Source organism: Daphnia pulex, chromosome 4, assembly GCF_021134715.1.
Source record: "Daphnia pulex isolate KAP4 chromosome 4, ASM2113471v1".
Taxonomy (NCBI): Eukaryota; Metazoa; Arthropoda; class Branchiopoda; order Diplostraca; family Daphniidae; genus Daphnia; species Daphnia pulex.
In genome coordinates, this window is record NC_060020.1 from 8668123 (window position 1) to 8688190 (window position 20068).

Consider the following 20068-nt stretch of genomic DNA (forward strand, 5'->3'; position numbering starts at 1 on the left):
TTTCGTTTTATTCACGTAGGGTATAATAAGGCATATCTTATAAGGATGTGTTAAAGCGCAGACCTGCGTTCATTTCAATTTATTTAATCATTTCCTAGTCATAGTGGCTAGCTTCTAGAAAATATTCGTTTTGAATTTTCAAAATTTGAACCTGCTGTGACCAGTCAAGATTTCTGGTGCCGCTACAAGCAGAAATTGCCACCCAGATTACCAACGATTATCAAATAGCAGATTTGCAATGCAAACGCAGAATATTTGATTTGATTTTTAATTAAAAATTTACACGACCTATATTTAAGAACTAGCTCAATCGCCGTCTGCTTCAAGATATTATAAGCGCAAGCCTGACTAATTAAACATTTTACCGTAAAGAGAAAATGCTCAACACAACTGCGTCTTACAGTCTCGTTCCTGCCTACACAGCCATGAGCTATCTAAAGCAATGCCGAGGGAGGCGGGAGAGGACTCGTTTCAATGTTTGATATTTCCGACTTTTTCTTGACAGGCTGAATGATTAACGTTGTCAAAAACCTGAACGTGGATGGGAGCAAAGCCTGTAAAACAAAAACGCAGGGGAAAACAAATTTCTTGAACTACAAATTTTTTACCGAAATGCATCCTTGTTCGTGAAATGTGCCTCTTCATTTAGGGTTATATGATTCTGCTTTTTATTTGGTTGTCAACTTACAGATAGCTGACCGGTAACCAATGTTTTTTTTATTCAAGGCGCTTAATTAAGTTTTTAAACAATTAAAGAAGATATCATTTTTGTCTTTATACGTCACTGGTCATTTTCTATCAAATTTGCGGTGCCGGGTATTTTCCTTCTCTCTATACTCTTTCTCTATTCGTTTGCCTAATAACAATTACGCAGTCCAAAACGGCTTCTTCACCTCGCTAATGGTGTAATTGAGAAACACTGCTGTGATTATACTCTGATCTCAACTCTCTTCATGGTGAGTCTTAGCTTTGTAGAGCTTAAACAGCTATTACGAGAGAAGAGTGACTAAACTAATGTCAAGTTAATCGACTTTGACTTTCTGTTAAAAAAATATTAATTTACATCCATACCGGTTTGAGATTTGGTGAAATTCTTGAACTATTACTTCTAATGTCTGAAAGAAGAATGGTACCGGTATAAAAATAATAAAATGTACAAATAATCTAAAACTATATTATAGTAAGAACAACTTTCCAGCATGTAGCACAGCAGTATAGGTACCTAAATACTGATGATTAGTGATTACTAATGATTAAGGCTTACTTACTTAATCACCACAACAATCAACCAGTATAATATACAATTATACTATCAAATAAACTAAAGCTGGTGAGTAATGGCAATAAGCCAATAAATCAATTGGTGTGAAGCGACAAAATAGACGAGTTTTAACAGCAGTAGTGAGATTTTATAATGAAATCACATCAGCTCAACTTTATTTTTCCTTTGGGTATAGAAACATGAAGAAGATTTGCAATGTGAAATCAAATCAGTTCTAATATTATGTATCTTCTGAGCTCATATTCAATTACATCACATATCCAACAAAAACACATACGTAAACATTTGAAAAACAGATTGCCAAGACGTCAAGAGACGGCCAATTTATAAGTGAGAACAATAAAAAAAATAGAAAATTCGGTTATTACACGTTGATCGTATACACAATATTATATATTTGGGTTGAATGAATTTCTTCGAAAACACATTAGAAAGTAACAATTCCGTTAAATATAACATTATGCAACATTATAAGTCACGTGCGACAAGCAATCATCTAGCTATGCTATACTGCAATTTACATTTTCATTTTGCACTCTGTAAATGTGCAAATATGAAAAAATTGAAAGCATTATTTTTGACCGACACAAGAACTTGATTGCATATAAGAACATGAAAACGTCATTGAATTGGAAAACGGCCGTATTATAGATGTATCTTAGGCTGTAATGCCATGAACACTGTTGACGATGGATTGTCCGGAACCGCTAGTCGTCGTGTGGCCAGAGTTCACTAAGGAACTGGACGATCCGTGCTGATGCGCCGTCGCTGCGGAATTGCACGACTGAAGGTACATGTAGTAATTGTAATTATAGTTGTAGTTATGCGCGGTGGATGGCTCTGAGCTGTTGCACATGGGAGTGGATTGCGCGGTGATTGTCATGGGCGGCCCTTGCGGTGGTCGAAATCCAAGACCGACGTTGATGTTGAGACCGACGCCGAGGATGTCTGTGACACTGTGAGAACTAGGCCAAGATATGGCCGGAGATGGGCGACTGGGTGACAGAGGAGCGTTATTGCGTGACGAGGCGTGAGGTCCGATGCTTGTCGTGGCGATAGGCGACTGATGGTGAACGCCGACACCGACTCCGACGCTGACTCCGCCGTACGGGGAATATGGCGGATACAAGGGATTGTACAGAGCTGAACCCGAAGAAGTAGTCTGGTTGCCCACGCCAGAAGTACTCATTTGATGGTGATGATGGTGGTGCTTGTCATAATGCACAACTCCGTTGCCTGTCACGGTAATATCATGTATACCTGTTGCACCGTTACTACGCATATCCTTTACCGGTCACTTTTATCAATTTTACAAAGAAATTGGACTTGCCTGTCAGGTGCGCCATGGTTCCGATTTTATTCCGGAGAATACGGGAAATGGAGCTCACCGATGGGACGTTATACTTGTCGCAAATGCCATCAGCCAGAAGTCGATCACGAATTTCCCATGCAAAGATTCCCGGATCTTTACTCTTAAGCTCTTTGATGTATCCAACTACCTACGAATGTTAGAAAATATTTTTTAAAAAGGGCGTCGCATTTTTTTATTTTTTTACAAATTGGATGCTATGAAACTAGTTTCAGAATACGATTCATATTTTTTTTTTTCAATTAAAATTTACTTTGGGAGTAGTGACTCGAGGCTTTGATCCTCCAATGGCACCAGGCAAAATAGATCCCGTCTCGTGGTAGCGAGCAAGTATTTTGGATACACATCCATGGGAGACTCTGAGCTGACGCGATATGTCACATGGGCGGATGCCAAGTTGGGCCAGTTCAACAATACGCAATCGAACGGCGTTGGGCAGTGGTCGGCCGTTCACAAACACCCCACCGAGTTGATTTACCTCGCCGTACTGCGATATTTGCGTGTCGCCTATTACCCAACATAAAAAAATAAATGCGAAATATTAATACAAGTTTCACCTTTCTCCATACAGATAAATTTTTATAGTTATATTATGCGTTATTATGACCATGCTGACGTGCTCGTTTTTTTTACGGTACAAAGGAAAAACAAACTTCCGTATTTTGGGCCTATACGTACACATTCTTGAATACGGAGGATTGGCTTATGATTCGTTTTTATCTGAAAATGACAATGACTAATTTGGTTCAATACGGTTATATAGCAAAGCGGAGACTACAGAATTCTTACATTTTTTGTCGCAGTAAATTATTGGACTTTCCTACAATTTAAAAAACGCGCACAGTTTTTAGTCTCAAGTCTCGACGTCGAAATATCGACTAATAGACGAAAATCTAAGGCATCACGTAAAAAACTATGGGAACTGCCTACATTTTTATTTTTTTTTCCTGCCGGGTAAATCTCACATAGTAGAAGAAAAAGAGAGTAAATTAGAAGAATGTCGGGTGGCGGATATCCTTAGAAGTAACACTTCAAACATTTCCAGTTTCGAGCATGACATTGACGTGCTCCCTGCCGCGTGCTCCCAAGAAATCTTTTCTCGTCCTCCTCAACTAAAAAATGCATTGCATGAGACGGGCAAACGTCGTCGTCGTGGATGGGATTTGTTCAAAAGATCCTGACATTCCGAAATCCTTGGCAAAAGCACAGAGACAAAATTGCGGGATAAATTCTTTTTAGGAAGGAAATAAAGAGTGCTACTGACTGAGAGACAAAGTAAAGATGCTTGCTAATGCTATGGATTCAGAAATTCGTAACAGAGTTCAGAAAAAAGCATATTTATTTTAAGCTGTTTAAAAACATAGACTTTTTTTGAGACTTTTTTTGAGAGAACATTTCTCACAAAAGAAATAAAATTAACACATCGTTATTGTTCTATAAAGACTTGCTAACAGCTGCTTATAACAGCTCCCTGCTCCCTATATCAATTTTCTGTAATCGCGTGGATCTTGAAAAAATTATATTTTTATATTTTTACAACTGGGCTCGTTTGAAAATGAATAATCTAATTTAAATCTAATTTATTATCTAATTTTATTGGTAAAAAATCCCTGAGTATACCATGCCGCTATATTGCCGCTTGTCGATACACGATGGATTAGTCACGAGTTTTTGGCGAAAGTGGATGTAATGACCTTCGCGATGAAGTTATTTCTCCATCACCTCAAAATAAAATTTCTCACTAACGAGAAAATGTTTTTAGGTTTTTCAGTGTAACCATTGGGCAACATATAATTGTTTTGCTGCAAAAAGTTATACAGATGATGGATGACTATTGGACTGAAAATAATAAATTAAAAAAAATGGTTGATTTTCTTAAATTTTTATCAATTAGCAGACGGAATAATAAGTAATGAATATAAAATAAATAATAATAAAAGACTTGATGATGGCATTTCTTTAAGAAGCTTAAAAAAAGCAAAAAGTAATTTTTTTAAACACACGCTGCTTAAGTGCTTATAATAATTACAGTAATTCACAAAATCTACAAACAAGCAACTGTGGCAGTTGCGGCCAAAATAGAAGAAAAACCGTGTATAAATTTTAACCAAGAGACCGCAGTAACCCGCAACATCTGCACATTTAAACCAGATATCTAATTGAACGGGATTTGCTGATTTGATAAACACAACCAGTCAACACAGACATAAACTAGGCGCCATACGATAAGTCGTGACATCTTACAGAGAATAAGCTGCGTGTGGTCGACGAAATGGTAAAATCAACACTAACCATCGATGGAAAGGTCACGAACTAGCTCAAAGGAAATGCCGGTTAAGGCTTGTTTTTTTTTTTAACGACTTTTACCCTCGCCGTTTTGATAGCTCAGCAACATTTCTCTTTTCAATGAAAGGCAAACATTTCCTTTTGTCCAAATTGGGTGTGAGGCAAAAGTAAAATGTGTCCGTAATCTTTACTACTCCCAATCAGCGATCGGCAAAATCCCGGTTTTTTCGATGAGAGCTTATCCACAGTAAAGTAGAGCCTATAATGAAAAGGAAGCGAAGTAGGACCAAGGGAGATTACTTGCCCATTGCGCAGATGCGATTGTTTCAAGGTGTTGTTCCAAAATGCCGTAAGGACAAGGCATGCAGGTATAATCCGACGCACTTCACTACTGTTAACGAAATCTGGAAATTTCTCTTTAAAAAATGAACCGAAGACGAGCACATAGCTACTCACACTACAGAAGTTGAATTTGTTCCTTTAGGCTTGACCCGTTTCATTTCCATTGCCCAACCCGCAAGAACGTGCTAGAACGGCCAAGAGGGCGGGCCAGTGATCCATGACTTCCAATAGGAATTCATCCTCTATTTTGACGCCGCTGATTGGTCTAACTTTGCAAGTTACTTGTTCAACTGGTGTGTGCCATAGCTACTCTTTTCTACAATGATTTACTGCACGCGCAAGTTATTACAGCGCTGACAGAAGTTTAGAAATCATTAATAGTATTTTTAACTTTTGAGTTCGTTATCGTTCGTTAGATTACTCAAGATTCTTTCTTACTGCAATGCTTGTGTATCTTCAACCCGATTCAACCTTTAAATTTCAACAGGCCAAAACGAAACAATAAACTACGAATAAGCAAGCAACAACGTGGCCCAATAGTTCTCTATATCTATTTGATATTATACAATACAACTAAGGAATTCTAACTTGCTATTATTCAGCATCGGCAATTGGTTAGATTTGATTGGTAAATATACAATTTGTTAATTGTTAAAAATAGGTAAGATTATTAGACCTGAATTAGAAAGTTAAACAGAACGTGGCCTATAAACATTAAAAATGTAGACAAAAAACAATTTGCGAAAATAATATATGCTGCATATGCATTATTTCGTAGTATTTTGGAGTAATTAACTTTTATATCATAGGCCTACTACTGCCCGTATCATCCAGATTTTTATTCCAAGTATGAATTCTATTAGCTTTTCTTTGTTATTGGTCTATAGGATGTATACGCTTGAAATTAGTTTCTGAAACATACTTGTTGTAGGGAAACCAGCAATGATGGGTTAAGTTCCATTGAAACGGTTACGTACGATGTAGATAATTCCAGGACAAATCGGAGGGGATTCGAGGGGAATAATTATTCCCATATTTATAAAGAACTATGATTTCAAGCTAATAGGGCAAGGATCAAATTTAAAGTAGGCCTATCAAAGAGATCTCAACAGTTTTTATTCAATTCTAATCCCATCATCGATATATACATAGGTTATTGTTTACCTACTTTGTATCACGTGTAGGCCTAATTATTAAACTTATTTTTTTGATAATAGAGAATGAACAGGCATCAATAGGCCTATGTAGCCTATATTCACAATGTTTGTAAAAAATCATTTGTTTTAATGCGTTTTAGGGTTATGTGCAGTTTGGATGCAAGGCAAAGGCTATGCATCTTGCTATTAAAATTCAGAGATTCTTAACCAATGGCAATGCCAAATTTCCTCATATATCATGCATTTCATTTTAGATATAGCCTAATTTTGGATCTAATAGAAATAGCGCTATAGATTGTGTAAAGTATAGTTAGTTTGAATAACTGTAAAAAAAATTTGCATGAAGGACAGACGCGAACGACGTTCGCGTTTTAGACTTATTTAGTTTTAAATAATATGTGTTTGAAATTGTGGATTGCTGTGTAAGAACTGTAAGGTGGGCTGAAAATAAGCACTTAGAGGGGAGCGGTCTGAAGCACACAAACAGGCTAACAAAGAAAAGAAAGGGCGTACAACTAGTCTAGATTACAGTGATATACTGTATATTTGAAATGCGATCTTGTAAACGCGAGAAAGGTCATTTAAAACCCTTCAAACCCTTTTCCCCGAATGTGTTCGAATTTACTGTAGAACTAGCGGCTTGGTGTTGTATCTGATCGTATTTCATCCTATTTCATCCATAGTTTGAGGTTCATTCTCTTTTCTCGTTCATCTTACTATGGTACTTTTCGTTTTTCATCGCTATTCATCACCCCTCGTCAAAGATAGATATGGGTAGGTAGGCTATGGGACCAAACTGTTCGGTGATATATAAAAAAAAAAATTTTTTTTCAAATTTTTCAAATAATTATAAAAAACAAGATAAAAATTACTTATTCTTTTTTGATGAGCCCATTTGTATTCCAAATCTTAAATCAATTTGATTACAGTTTCGATATTCAATAACCTTATTAATATTCAAAATTCAAATAAAAAAGGAAGTGACTGCAAAAAATGTTATAATATTTTAATTAAAAATTTTGGAAATAAAAATTTCTATTAATACGCAAAACGAGCTGAATATATGGCGAAAAGCGATGTGGACGGAGGGAGAGACTTGGGGTTTACGTGATATTTCACGATTTTCGTTCTTGATTATCTCGCGAACTATAAAAGATAAGAATATGGACTTTGTCCGGTTGGAATTGTTTTGCGATTCTGCACAAGAGCCCTGAATCCAGATTTTCTTAGTTCCTTTCAGGATTTCTTCCTGAAAACTGCCTCCGCCAAAAAGGTTTTTTCGGACGCTTAGGGTCGGAGATCGCTTGTTAAAAGGGGGGACTAGTATAAAATTTATTAAGCATGCAGGATTTAATAATTATTTAGACTTCATGCAAAGCCACAATTGATGGCTATGGTTCATTCAATTGTAGTTTTCTCTGTTTTAAATTTTCCAGTACCTCGAGTTTATCGCCATCTACCGTGGGGCATTTGAGTAAAAATAATGTTAACGGTTTAACGCTCGGGAACAGTCGTGTCCGTTAAACAATTAACAGTTTAGGAAAATTTTTGTTCGAATGCCTCAATGCTGAAAGCGTCGTGCTATGTCTGGTTTAGCAATTAAAATGACTGGTAAAGGGATGGGATATTATTCGATAACATTTTACATTTAAATTTGGACTTACTTTTTAGTCGTATCCCAATAAATATTATAAAAAAGGGACAAAATAATAAAATTTTAGAAATTGTTATTCATATCTTTAAAAATAACAGTGATGGATTATAACATTTCATTCCCAAATGAGGAATGACATATATTTTGTCTTTTTTAGTCCGTCTTTTTTTGCGACGTTGCCTCCTTGTTCTTTTTTTATTTTATTTACCGCAACATCGTAGTTCGTACCGTATCCTAAAAAAACAACCAAACAGAAAAATGTCATCTGTTGGTCACTTTTGCGGTTAAAGAAGAGTTCATAAAAAATAGAAAACATATTTTCTTCACGACCCAGTTCAAAGTTAAGGTATTTCCTTTTTTAAAATTAATAATGCGTTGGTTTGAAATTAGTTTAAGAAGACCTTAGAAATTCAAGTGGATATGCCGTAGTGGTTAGCGTGTACCCTTCCCAAAGTTAATAATAGAGTTGGCTAACGTCCGAAGTTGCCAAGTCGATTAAAGCAAAGAAAAAATTTCGGACACGAACTCTTGCATGGCGGCTTATGGAGTTTCGGCGGTGTCATTCTTAGTTTATTGTTTCCCATTTCAGTCGTCTTTAGTTTCCATTCATAATTGGATAACTACATTCCTTAGTTATCAGGTAATCTTTTAATTTTTATTTCCCCTCGATAGTCATTGTAGTTTATTTATTATTGGGTGTCCGGACGATTCGGCACTGAATTGTAAAAAAAAAACTTTCGGCACTTTGTAGTGACGATTCGGCACCGTCTTTTTACCGATTCGGCACCAATCAACCAGGTGTCAATTTTTGACTGTTCAAATGAATTAAAGTCATTTTATCATTTATGCCTAGAAAAAATTTTAATTCTAAATTTTTAAAATGAGCACTATTTCTATTTACTTTTTAAGTAAGTAATAAAAAACAGACAAAATTGGTTTGTGGGATCGTATAGAAATTTGTAATTGAAAATTTGTAAATGAGAAATGGGGGTTAATGTATCAGTAAATATGTGTTTCAAATTTGAATGGCTAAATAAAGAATCACTATTTTTTATGAATTAAGCAGTAGAAGCAGTAAGTTTAGTAATTAAGCAAAAAAGTAATTCTAATTATAAAAAGCTACCCTTTTTCAATCTTCCTAAATAATTTACAACACACCCGCAAGTGGGATATTTTTTTGCCGCTGCAAATTCCCCCAGGCGTAATTGCGTACCCCTGGTATAATTTTTATTTTATTTTCTTAAAATTAAACCATTTTCCATAGTGCCGAATTTGTATTTTGTAATAATACAGTGCCGAAATGATAGTAGGTAGTGCCGAATGTGACTAACCTACTAGTCGGTGCCGAAACGTCCGGTAATCTATTATTGAGACTACACGTGACGATCAGAGTAACACGGTAGCCCTGAATACGGACCCCTTTGAGACACCAATCGGGCACCCGATACAAGCAGGCGACCTCCTCCGCCAGCTGAGAACGGCCCTCGTCTCAGGCCAATTTGCGATACCAGGCACGGTGAGTGACCCGGTTACCTGGGATATACTGGCAGTGCTCGCTAAGCACTCAGTCCCAGTAAATCAGCCTTCGCCAACGGCCTCGACGAGCCAGGCACAAACACCTTCGACATCGGCCTCGACGAGCCAGGCACAAACACCTTCGCCATCGGCCTCGACGAGCCAGGCGCAAACACCAAAAGTGGCTCCAAGGCGTCCGGCAGCGAGCAGAAAAAAAGGCAGCTACTTCGAAAGAGGTAGACGTTGAGTCCACGTGCCTTAGCTCTGCGTCCAAACGGTAAAGGTTCAGCCAGCAGTAGCTTGTTCAAGCTGTTCTGAAGCTGACCCACCGCCTGTTCGATGTGCGCGGCCATTCGGGCCTCCAGTGTCTCTGTCGCATTTTTTGCGCTAGCAGTGTCGTTGCCACGCTTGCCTCTACGGCCACTACTCGTGCGGTTGTGTCCTCTATCATCGAGTTTCTGAGATGTGTTATTTTCTGCCTTATCTTCGGCATCTCCTGATTAAGTACGCCTATTTGGTCTCTGTGGCGGTCCAGTCTCGTGACCGTCTCCGCCACTTGGGTATTAGTCGTTTGTCACCCAGCGATCGCCAGTATCTCTGCGTCATACTTGGCAAATTCCTCTCTAACCATTTCTGATAAGTCTTTCTTTTTGGGGTTGTACCAAATCCTTCCAAGTTCGGGGGTGGCATTTCTGGCGATTGGCGAGCGCCTGCTTCTCCTAGTAATTCGTCTACCGTCACTCCTATCACGGTCTACCAGGAGAGGTACCCAAACGCCCTATCCCTTTCGTCAGCCAGAATAATCAAGGGACTTAGAAGCTTCCTCAAAATGCCGCTCGGATCGCGGGCGTGGCTTGGCCACCAGCTGTTGTGTGTTGCACAGTCTCCCTCTCCCCCCTCCCTCGATATATTCGTGGAATCCCACCCCAAGCCGCCAGCGGCAATTGGCGGCAATGGCAGCATTGAAGAGTTCTGACCAAGCTACGCCCGCGATCCAAGCGGCAAACTAGGGAAGCTTCTGAGTCCCTTGATTATTCTGCTGCCATGGCGTTTGGGTACCTCTCCTGGTAGACCGTGCTCCTATCTTCGGTGACTGGGGTTTATTCGGATTCTCCTCTGTTATTATTATCGGTGGTGAGCCACTCAGATTCCTATCTGAGGCCCTACTCGACGGCCTACTCCGCGAAACATTCATCGTGCCGTCCGGGTTCTTTTTTGGTGCTCTCCTGGACCTCGCTCCAGTATCTTTAGTGGGCTCAAAATCGGCTAAGATTTGCCTGACGGATTTTTCCGTTTCTATCGCCGGATCTGACATAGTCCTGCCTGGCGTTTTCGGCAGAATCAGAAGGTTTGGGGTATATAATCGTTACTTATCTTCCGCCTGGCCCTTTTTTTATCTGAGTGCAACATTTATTCAAAATGAAAGAACAGAAACAGTTATTACTTTTTTTTACCAGCGTTATTGTATTTGATCGTACACAAGATACACTTCAATGAATCATAGGCTTTGCGGCCAAATCTAATTTTTTGGCCGCTTTCTCAATCTTTTCAACCGCCTGATCTTGCGGGAGGGTTTTCAGGGCCACGTTCTTGAGCTCCTCTTCTTCGTTTTCGGCCGTCAGGATTAACTCCGGCTCCGACTCGATTGCTGAGTCGATTCTCCGGCGTGCCTTTCGTGTGGTCTGGCCGGGTAGCTGGATCGTCGCTGCTGTGGCTGCTTGTTCAACCACCAGTGTTGGGGCTTGAGTCGTGGCCGGAGTGAGGATTGGGGTTTCCTTAAGCAGCTCTTCTTCAGCGCTGTCCGAATCACCGAACAGCCCATTCAGTTCGCCACTTAAGTTCACAGGCTCGGTTCTGGGAGGATTCCTCAGTTCTTCCTCCCTGGGAGCCTGGCTCAGTATCTTTGGCAGATCTGAGGCTATTGCGCCGCACCGTCTGTTTTGCCGCCGTTTCAACCAACTCCTTTGAGGGAGGGTTGATGGCTGATTTTTGCCGGGACTTCGGGAGTTTCACCAGCGTTACACCGGGATTCCCCTCGTCGAACCTTTGAAGAATCAACTTCAACTCTTTGGCGGGCGTGCTTTTAGCGGCTGGCGCTTCTTTTGCCGTCGGCTTCGGCCGGGCTATCGCTTTGCCGTTTGTCGGCTTGGGTGATTTCGGACTCAGCGGTGCCGGAACTTACAATTTTCGATCCAAGTCCCAATAGATAAAATCCGCAACCGCTTCTTCTTCTACGCTGCAATCTTCCGGCCATCCTGGGACTACGGATGCCATCCGTCGGAATGCTCTCCGCCTCCCCTGCTCTCTTAATTATTCGGCTGGATGTGCTCCGCCCGACTTTCGTCTTCTCCAGCTATCTCACCGAGTTGATAGCCGTTTACTACATCGGATTGGTCTCGAGCTCCGGGTGTAGCATTTCGATAGAGCCGTTGAAATATTTCTAAGTCCCAACTCTAAGAATTTTGTTAAAAGGGGTCTTCCCTATATGGTAAAGTAGTTAATGTTCCGCCGCATAATGTCATGGTTTGACGGCCCATTTTAAGTGAAAGGTCGGGCACATGTGCCCAACCTGCCGTCCGAAGGTTCCTCGTAACCGTCGATTTGTATCGGTGTTTATCCATCCAGAACTTCTCGCTGGTCCGGATCGACCCCTTTCTGATTCTTAGCAGATGACCTTGGTCGCCAAGCTGTCTTCCGTCCAAGTCCGCCTTTCAGGCCCAATTTTTGCAACGTTCGGTCTGAAAGACGCGGGCCTGAATGACCGGGCCTGAACGTCGTACTATACTATTTCTTATTCAATTTCTGACAAAAACAGTTAATTTATTTAATGGGAAAACTACAAATGATTTCAAAGATACCAAAATAAGCAATCTAACTGCCTCACATGGAATGTTTTCTTATGTTCCACAATTGGAAGTTAACAAAGTTCTTATTCTTGGAATACAGACGAACAATAGGGATATGCATAGGCATCTTGTTGGTTTTCAAATATTTTCCAATTAAAAACCCGTTATTAAGGCACTTAACAATGTCAGAAAATAAATAACATACATGTCTTTAATAACACAGTTTCGGCCTCTTTATTAGATTTAGATTAGATTTGAAGTGACCAACACCTAGAATGTTTACTAAACTGAATTGAAAACCGAGAACTTTTTCCAAGATGGATTCAATGTTGTGTCTATCAAGAAATTCTATTAGTACGAGAGCCTTTGCGGATTTAGGGGTAATATTTTTAACATTTGACAGACCCCAACACATTTTTAAGCTTGAATATTTTATCGCGGGAAATGAAAGTCTGTCTGTAATTTTTTATCTTTCCGCGTAATAGCTTCCAAAGCGATAGGCACTGAAGTTTTCAAGCGGGCTGAACCTCAAGACGCCGGAAAACAAATTCAATAATGCATGAACGTTGTACATACTAAAGTATGAATAGAGAGGTTGCGATTGATTAGAGAGAATATGCATTATCAAACGCATTATCGGTGACGGATATTATAGTAACTTTATAGCAACATGGAGCAAAAAAAAATGATTGTAACATATTCAGTTGACAAAAACTGCTTAAGAATTACTATTCCAAGGAAAGGAAAATTCTAAATTCAGAGGCCTGGGTAAAGAGGAAATTTTGAATGGATCGAGGATGTCTGGCAAATTCTATTGCGGTATAAACTCGTATAAACATCACATATCAATCTATATAATATTGGTGAAAGAATACATGACTTATAATTACACTGATATCCGACGACATTTTCAAGATCACGAATATCAACATTGGTAAAAAAACAAGTAACGCAACAAAGCGAGATTCCCGAACCATTTAATAAATACTCATCTTTTCGATCTAATTTTACTTAACAAAAAACTTGTATTTAAGTTTTCCTTAAGCCCAAATACATTTTCCTCTTTGCATTTCTAATTCTCTGACGATTAAAATGACTACCTTTTTAATCGTAAAATTAGTTCACACGAATGGAGGAAACGAAGTCTTACCTAGCACATGGTATCATGATGGAATATGTTCCTTACCATCAATTCGCAAGTTGGCTGAGGATTGTCGATTCTGAAGATGTCACGGAAATAGTATATGAATGCTAAATTCTTTCGAGTAACGGTAATTCTTGTGATTTATGTATGCAACTCTATTGAAAAAATAATTTATTTTTATTTTTATTAGATTTATTTAAAAAACCCACAAACATAAAAGAGGAATCTGGCATTTCGTATTCAGCAGGGTTTTTTTGAGTAGCTTGAAGAAAAATATGAGATCTGATAAGGATAAATAAATATACAAACTCAACGAAAAATAGTCCAGCAGATAACTAAATCTTCTACTTCCAGTATCGTTTCTGAAGAGAGAGTTAGCGATGAAATTGATACAAATGACGCTGGTGTCGAACGAGTACCAAAGCGTGTAACACCCACAAAAGTAATCAGGATAAATCCTCGTTACCAACGACTAACAATTCTGGGGATTCAGATTCCGGTTTGGAAGAAAGTTTCAATTATACCGTACATATTAGTAATGAAATCTTAAGACAAGTATGAAAACTTTGCCTTTCGTCTTTCGCCTTTCGTGAAAAAAACAAGCAAGACTTTCAACATTTGAGGAAGAACTGATGAAATCTGAAGTTCGAAACAATCTTGTCCTACAAAATGTTGTAAATGAGCGAGGGGTTCACCACTCAGGTTTTGGGTGTACGAAAATTTGCGTAATTTGCGTAATTGCTTAAATTACATGCGTTTAGATGCGCTCAAGATTTGCGTCCTTTTGGCAAGTTGTGCAAAGATTTTTTTAGTAGTGAAACCCCTCGTAAATGATTCAACTGTTTCTAATTAATATTCTTAATTTCAGGTGGAAATGCTACGTTCTTTCTTTGAAAAAAAAAAAAAACGTAGACGATATGATCAGAAGAATATGGCGGAAAGTGATGAAGAAGGAACTCATGAAAACCTACACTTGGAGTGGAACATGCCCTAAAACTAGTATATAAAAATCCTATCCCAAGTATTGAACAAACTTCACAAATGTTAATAAGAAAACCGTCTATAAGTCTGAACCAAAATGCAGCAGCACAAAACAAGTAGTGCAGCTAATTTTTCATGCCCCTTTTTAATTAATTGATTTTAATTTATTACTAGGCCTCATGGCTCAGTTTTGGTTCATGTTTTGATTTTGATGTCCAATGGCATTTCAAGTTGTTTACGAAAAGAAGATGGTGACGAGATTCAGCGTCTTTTTGAACAGATGTCTTCTGGTATCGATTCCAAAAAACTTAAGGAGATAAATCAATCTGAGACACTACAAAAAGTGAAAAATTTAGTGAGAATCAGCATCGTAAAAAAATCGAAAAAAACAGGGAATCTATGGATTAATTTGTATCAAGAAATGGTTGATATTCTGAAGTCTTTTATTAAATCTGAACGTACGGGAAACTGGAAATTGCACTTAAAAACAACAGTTAAAATGCTACCCTACTTTGAAAGTGCTGGACACAACAATTTATCCATTTACGAAACATTTATGCCCGGTTTTCACGTTATAAGAAGAACAGATAGATTTTGGGGTGGATTGTCCACTGATTTAGTCTTTGAGCAAAAACTTATGCGGTCTATGAAAGCTTCTGGTAAATCAATTACTAATTTTAATTTTTAATTTCAAATTAATAACTTTGTCTTTGTTGTAAGTTTGAATAACTCGTCGTAAAGGAATGGGGAAGTCCAAAGACTTACATGGGTTTTGTCTAGGTCAATATGTTCCATGATTAATTCACAAGTGATGGATTTATAAGACATTCAACTTAGAACTAGTGAACAACACCAAGAAATGAAATCATCTAGGATAAAAAGAGATAACTTGGACCTCAATATCATAATCACTTACTTGAAGAGCCAGAATCCTTTTAGTGGTGGTAATGAGATACTCTTTAACATTGCAAGTGGCGTGTCAGCAGTGGCTGTAGTTAATGTCGATGACGCACTGCATATTGGAACTGACATAATGAAGAAAATGATTGGGCTTTCCGTTCAGCAGTAGCCAGGAAAAAAGACCAGTGTGTGTTAATGAGTCAAAACATTAATGCTGATGCAAGTCAAAATATCTGCAACATAGATCCAAATCTTCTTTTCCAAACATTAATGGTTTTGTTGGCGTCTAAAAATCAAGAAGAAAATCATTAGTGAAGTACTTCAAATATGAGCTTTGCTCATTTCCCCTTTCGCTTTTTGACAGTAACTGCAACTTACGAAACTCCAACAAGTCGGAACTTGCAAAAGAAATTGCAATTCAAGCAAATTACGATCCGGTAGCTGAAGGACTCACGAAGACGGGAAACGAAGAATTCACGTTTGTGATTGATGGCGGCTGGCTTCTTCACCAATTGTGTTGGGCTAAAAACGAAAGATATTCACAAATAATGACAAATTATTGTGACTATGTTACAACTCATTCAATCTCCTCATTCAAAATTAATTACCCTCGACTATTCTTACAACAGAAGAAAAGTACGTCTCTCCATAAGATAGAAGATAAACGTCCGATTTTGAATCAGACATGGATGTCCTTGCGGATCACATAAGTACATCCACAGGATATCCCAAATAAAAAGGGCTTAATGTAGTCGTAATCATGTCATGCATTGTCTCATTTACGTATCGGACGGGATGGATCCAGAACGGACATCGCGACGCCCATAGGATGGACGTTGGGTAGGAGTGTGCTACCAAGTCAGTAGTTTAAATTTGAGAAATTAAGTTTTTCTTCAGTTGCTTCTCGCTCTGCAGGGCCAACTCATTCAAAGCTGATTTCTGGACTTAAAATTCGCCAACCTTCTCTTCGAGCTCGCCCACCTTACCTTTAAGCTCGTTAACCTTAACCTTAACCTTGCTCGCCATGGAGCGATTAGTCATAGTAGGCATTCCGATAAGACTCCTGACCCTACAATAGTTAGCCTCAGATTATGCGCATCGGTATCGGCCTCAATGTTGCCTGGTTATTAAACAACTAACAGAAACGCCAACTGACACTGACACACACAAACACACGCAATTCACACAAGCAACCTGAAGTAATGAAAAGGCTGTAGAAACTTTAGAACAAAATTGAAGAAAATAGAATAGAAAACTAAGAAATATGCAAACAAAAGGGAAGTGGTATACGGTTTGTTATAAGCGGGATGTGTTTGATAAGCATTAAGTAGTGAATGGGGCCCGTCGCCTGCTTTTGAATGATCATAAAAAAAATTAAATAAAATGAAACAAGATTTTCTCCAATATTGTTTGGGTGGCATTAAACACTCTCTGTCGCGTTGTTAAAACATTGACCCTTTTGGCAGTAACATTCGTAAATGCATAATGTCATGTCATGCATAACCTTCTCTGTCGGAAGCTACATTTCCTTTTTATAAGAGAAAAAACTGAAACATAAAACTAAAAATTCTTTTAATAGAGGAAGCGACTTTTGTGAACGCACTTTTGCAGAATCCGCCATGTTTGGTACAAATTCATTTTTCCCTGTTGCCCATGACGATAAGCTTCTCTTTGACCCCTTCTTTCTCGTTTTGTAGTTCGTCTATCTTTTTCTAAAACTTTATCATTTTTTATCAGTTCCCTCAATTAATTCTACATAATGGCTCAATGCCTTCATTGGGCAGTCCCTGTATTATTTATATTTATTGAACGAAATTATAAATTCTAGTATAATAACGCGCACCACAAAAATGATTTTCGGATTATACATAGCATACCACAGTTATTCATAAGATATAATTCACAAAAAGAACTCTGGACCTATTATTAATATGATTTCCTTTACATAACAGAAGCGATGTACATTAATAATAATTAAAATTAATAATAATTTGATTTCCAACCTCAGCGGCTTCGTTCTTCTTGCTAGTATAAAATTGGGATAATAATGTTCCGTCTTGGTTCCACATTGCATAATTTTTGGAGCCTTTGTGAATTTCTTTTGACATTTGGAAATACGTCTGTAATAATCAATTAAATTATCGTGTTTATGATAAATTTTAATTGTAGTGACTGCAATCCCGAAATCGGGTTTCCCATGTTGGCCGCATCGCACATCTTTTGTTAGTACTCTGAAACCATCAACTTAAATTAAACTTAATAGTCTGTGAATTTTCAAGTTATTCACCAGCTTTCACATCGAATAATGTTTCTTCGTCTTAACTCGTGTGATAGTTGTATTTCTGGTTGGATAAAATATTTTTTTGCTAGCGAATGTTTTCATTAGTTCAGTGAATTCGTTACATTTGGATTCAGCCTATTGCTTGTTATACCAACAATGTTAAGTTTGTTATACCAAGGCATCAGTGTTATACAGCAGCTCATGTCAATGGAAATTTCTTCTCTTCATCAAGACGATGCCATTGTGAAATCTTTTATCTGCTATGGAGCGCAGAGTAAAGAATGGCAATATAAAACTCCCCATAGTGACAGAAAAAATATGACGATATTGAATATTGTATTTTTTCTATTGCATTTTGCATGCAATTTCTTCAATAACGAGTCAAGTTCATTTGAATACCCCACCTTAGACGATTAGGCAATATTTTTCGACATTGATGTACCTCACATAAAAAAACCAATAAGAAATAATATCTTCACAATCACCAAGTAACACATGATGTCGGCCTGATATTGGACCGTGTCGGCATTCACACCTAACTGATATCCTCTGCCAAACTTAACCGATACCAGCTGGTGCTCAGATTGGCGCACATATCACGGTTGGTCCGATATCCCCACCGATATCTTACAGATATCGAAAACATGCATTACACCCTAACACTTTTCAAAATTAAATTTCTTTTATATTTTATAAATAAAGGGGTAAAAGAATATTTTACCTGAACAGTTTCACTTTACTTTACTTATGTAATTTACTTTACTTTATTTAATTCTAGTTAAGTAACTAAGCGGGAATGAGCCCGAGCGAAGCGAGGAAATAGAGGGGGTAAGTAAAGTATAATAAAGCAAAATATTTTTGCAAATAAAGTATATAGCTACTATACTTTAATTTTGTATTGCTTTACCCACACAAAAATCTTGTATTTCTTCACTACGCTCGGGCTCATTCCCGCTTGGTTACTTAACTATAATTAAATAAAGTAAGTTGCATATTAAAGAAAATCCAAAATTCTGCAGTTGAGATGACGAGTATTATGCACAAACAATCCGTAATATACTAGTCGGATTAGCCTACTGAGTCGTTATTAGCTAAAAATACCTTGGTCAAATTCCACCTGTCAAATTTCTGTGAGATGTTTCAGTACTACCGCCAGTAATCAAATTAATTCAAGTGTCATCTGCTACAGAAATTCTCCGACGTTGCATGCATCACATTGTAAGCCATTATACTTTCAATAATAAAATTTAATGTTATAAGTTTTCCACGCAATATATGAAATTGAATTTAAATACGAAAGTTGATTTTTTATCAATGTGCAGTGTTTAGCAATGAATCACAGTAAAAATGTTTTTTTTGTGGGTTTTTTTGCCCAAATCCCCCTTTTTTTCTTTTTTTCTTATCCCTCATTATTAACCCACCTTTTCAACTTACGCTTTCTTTGAAGTTTCTACACTCACTTAGATTTGTTAAATTAAAAATCTAATAAACATCGAACAATTTTTAGCAATGGTTGAACAAATTCTGCGATAACGTAGCATAATACGCCCCCAAGTTAAGTATCTTTTCATAGTACAGTTAAGTCAGTTAGTTTACATAACAACTGAACATGAAACATGTTTATTTAACAGAAAAATAAAGTAAACTGTAGTTTACTTTATTGCTTCACTTCACTTTACTTTAAAGTAAAATAAATGAAAAGTTAAGCTAAGTAATTAAGTAAATTACAAAGTATTTACAATATAGTATAATATAGTAAAGTAAAACAAAGGCACATTTAATATTTGGTATGATATACAATAACACCAGTAAGCCTACTAAGCTGCTAGTACGCTACCAATATGCTACTCACAAATGCAACTACGTGAATAATTTTATAAATACTATTTTTAGAATAGTAATAAATTACTTAGTTGATCATTAACTAACTTAACTAAACTACATAGTTTTACAAAGTAAAGTATAAACATTAAGCCCGACTATACTTTACTAAAATCTACACTAAAATTTACATATGTAAAATATATTAGAGACTGGAATTGAATCACTGACTAAAGTATTCGGAAACCAGTGCTCTTCCTCAGCACTAAATAACACTGCTTTCCGGCTTTTATTTAGAAAAGAATATGATAACAAAGATTTAAAGTAAACGTATTGAATATGAAATTATGGCAACAATGTTTTTTAGATAATATTGCCAAATGCCAGTAAGCCAGTCTGCTACACGGTAGAGAACTGAACGGTTGTGTAAAAAATTTCTCTTAATTAAGTAAGAGTAAAGTAAAAGGTACTTCATTAAGTAAGAATTAAG

The 20068-nt window shown here is 37.5% G+C and overlaps 1 protein-coding gene and 1 long non-coding RNA gene across 5 annotated transcripts; one reads left to right on the forward strand and one right to left on the reverse strand.

Annotated features, from left to right (window-relative positions):
• Positions 1-1490: 1490 nt before the first annotated feature.
• On the reverse strand, positions 1491-5403 carry LOC124192215 (paired box protein Pax-1-like). 4 transcript variants are annotated; one of them, XM_046585417.1, is made up of 4 exons: positions 5242-5403; positions 2905-3158; positions 2613-2781; positions 1491-2518 (listed from the first exon to the last, which is right to left on the reverse strand). In XM_046585417.1, exons 1-4 carry the CDS (start codon positions 5243-5245, stop codon positions 1941-1943), a joined length of 1005 nt encoding a protein of 334 aa, XP_046441373.1. In that variant the 5' UTR covers positions 5246-5403; the 3' UTR covers positions 1491-1940. The 4 variants fall into 4 exon arrangements, with proteins under 4 accessions (XP_046441373.1, XP_046441372.1, XP_046441371.1 ...); XM_046585416.1 differs by having other exon boundaries at positions 1491-2542; XM_046585415.1 differs by having other exon boundaries at positions 5238-5403.
• A 219-nt stretch (positions 5404-5622) lies between these two features.
• On the forward strand, positions 5623-15465 carry LOC124192217. Its single transcript, XR_006873616.1, has 3 exons — positions 5623-5907; positions 13572-13722; positions 13786-15465. It is a non-coding gene; the product is annotated as an uncharacterized LOC124192217 (long non-coding RNA).
• The last annotated feature ends 4603 nt before the right edge of the window (positions 15466-20068 follow it).

Excerpts from the sequence above, each read along its gene's own strand:
- LOC124192215 (XM_046585414.1), bottom strand. The coding sequence starts at position 5,301 with ATGCCTTGTCCTTACGGCATTTTGGAACAACACCTTGAAACAATCGCA. Across the intron at positions 3,159-5,237 it reads CGCATCTGCGCAATGGGCAA|GCGACACGCAAATATCGCAG; the intron begins GTAATCTCCCTT and ends GTTGGGTAATAG. Across the intron at positions 2,543-2,612 it reads AACCATGGCGCACCTGACAG|GTATACATGATATTACCGTG; the intron begins GCAAGTCCAATT and ends ACGGTGCAACAG.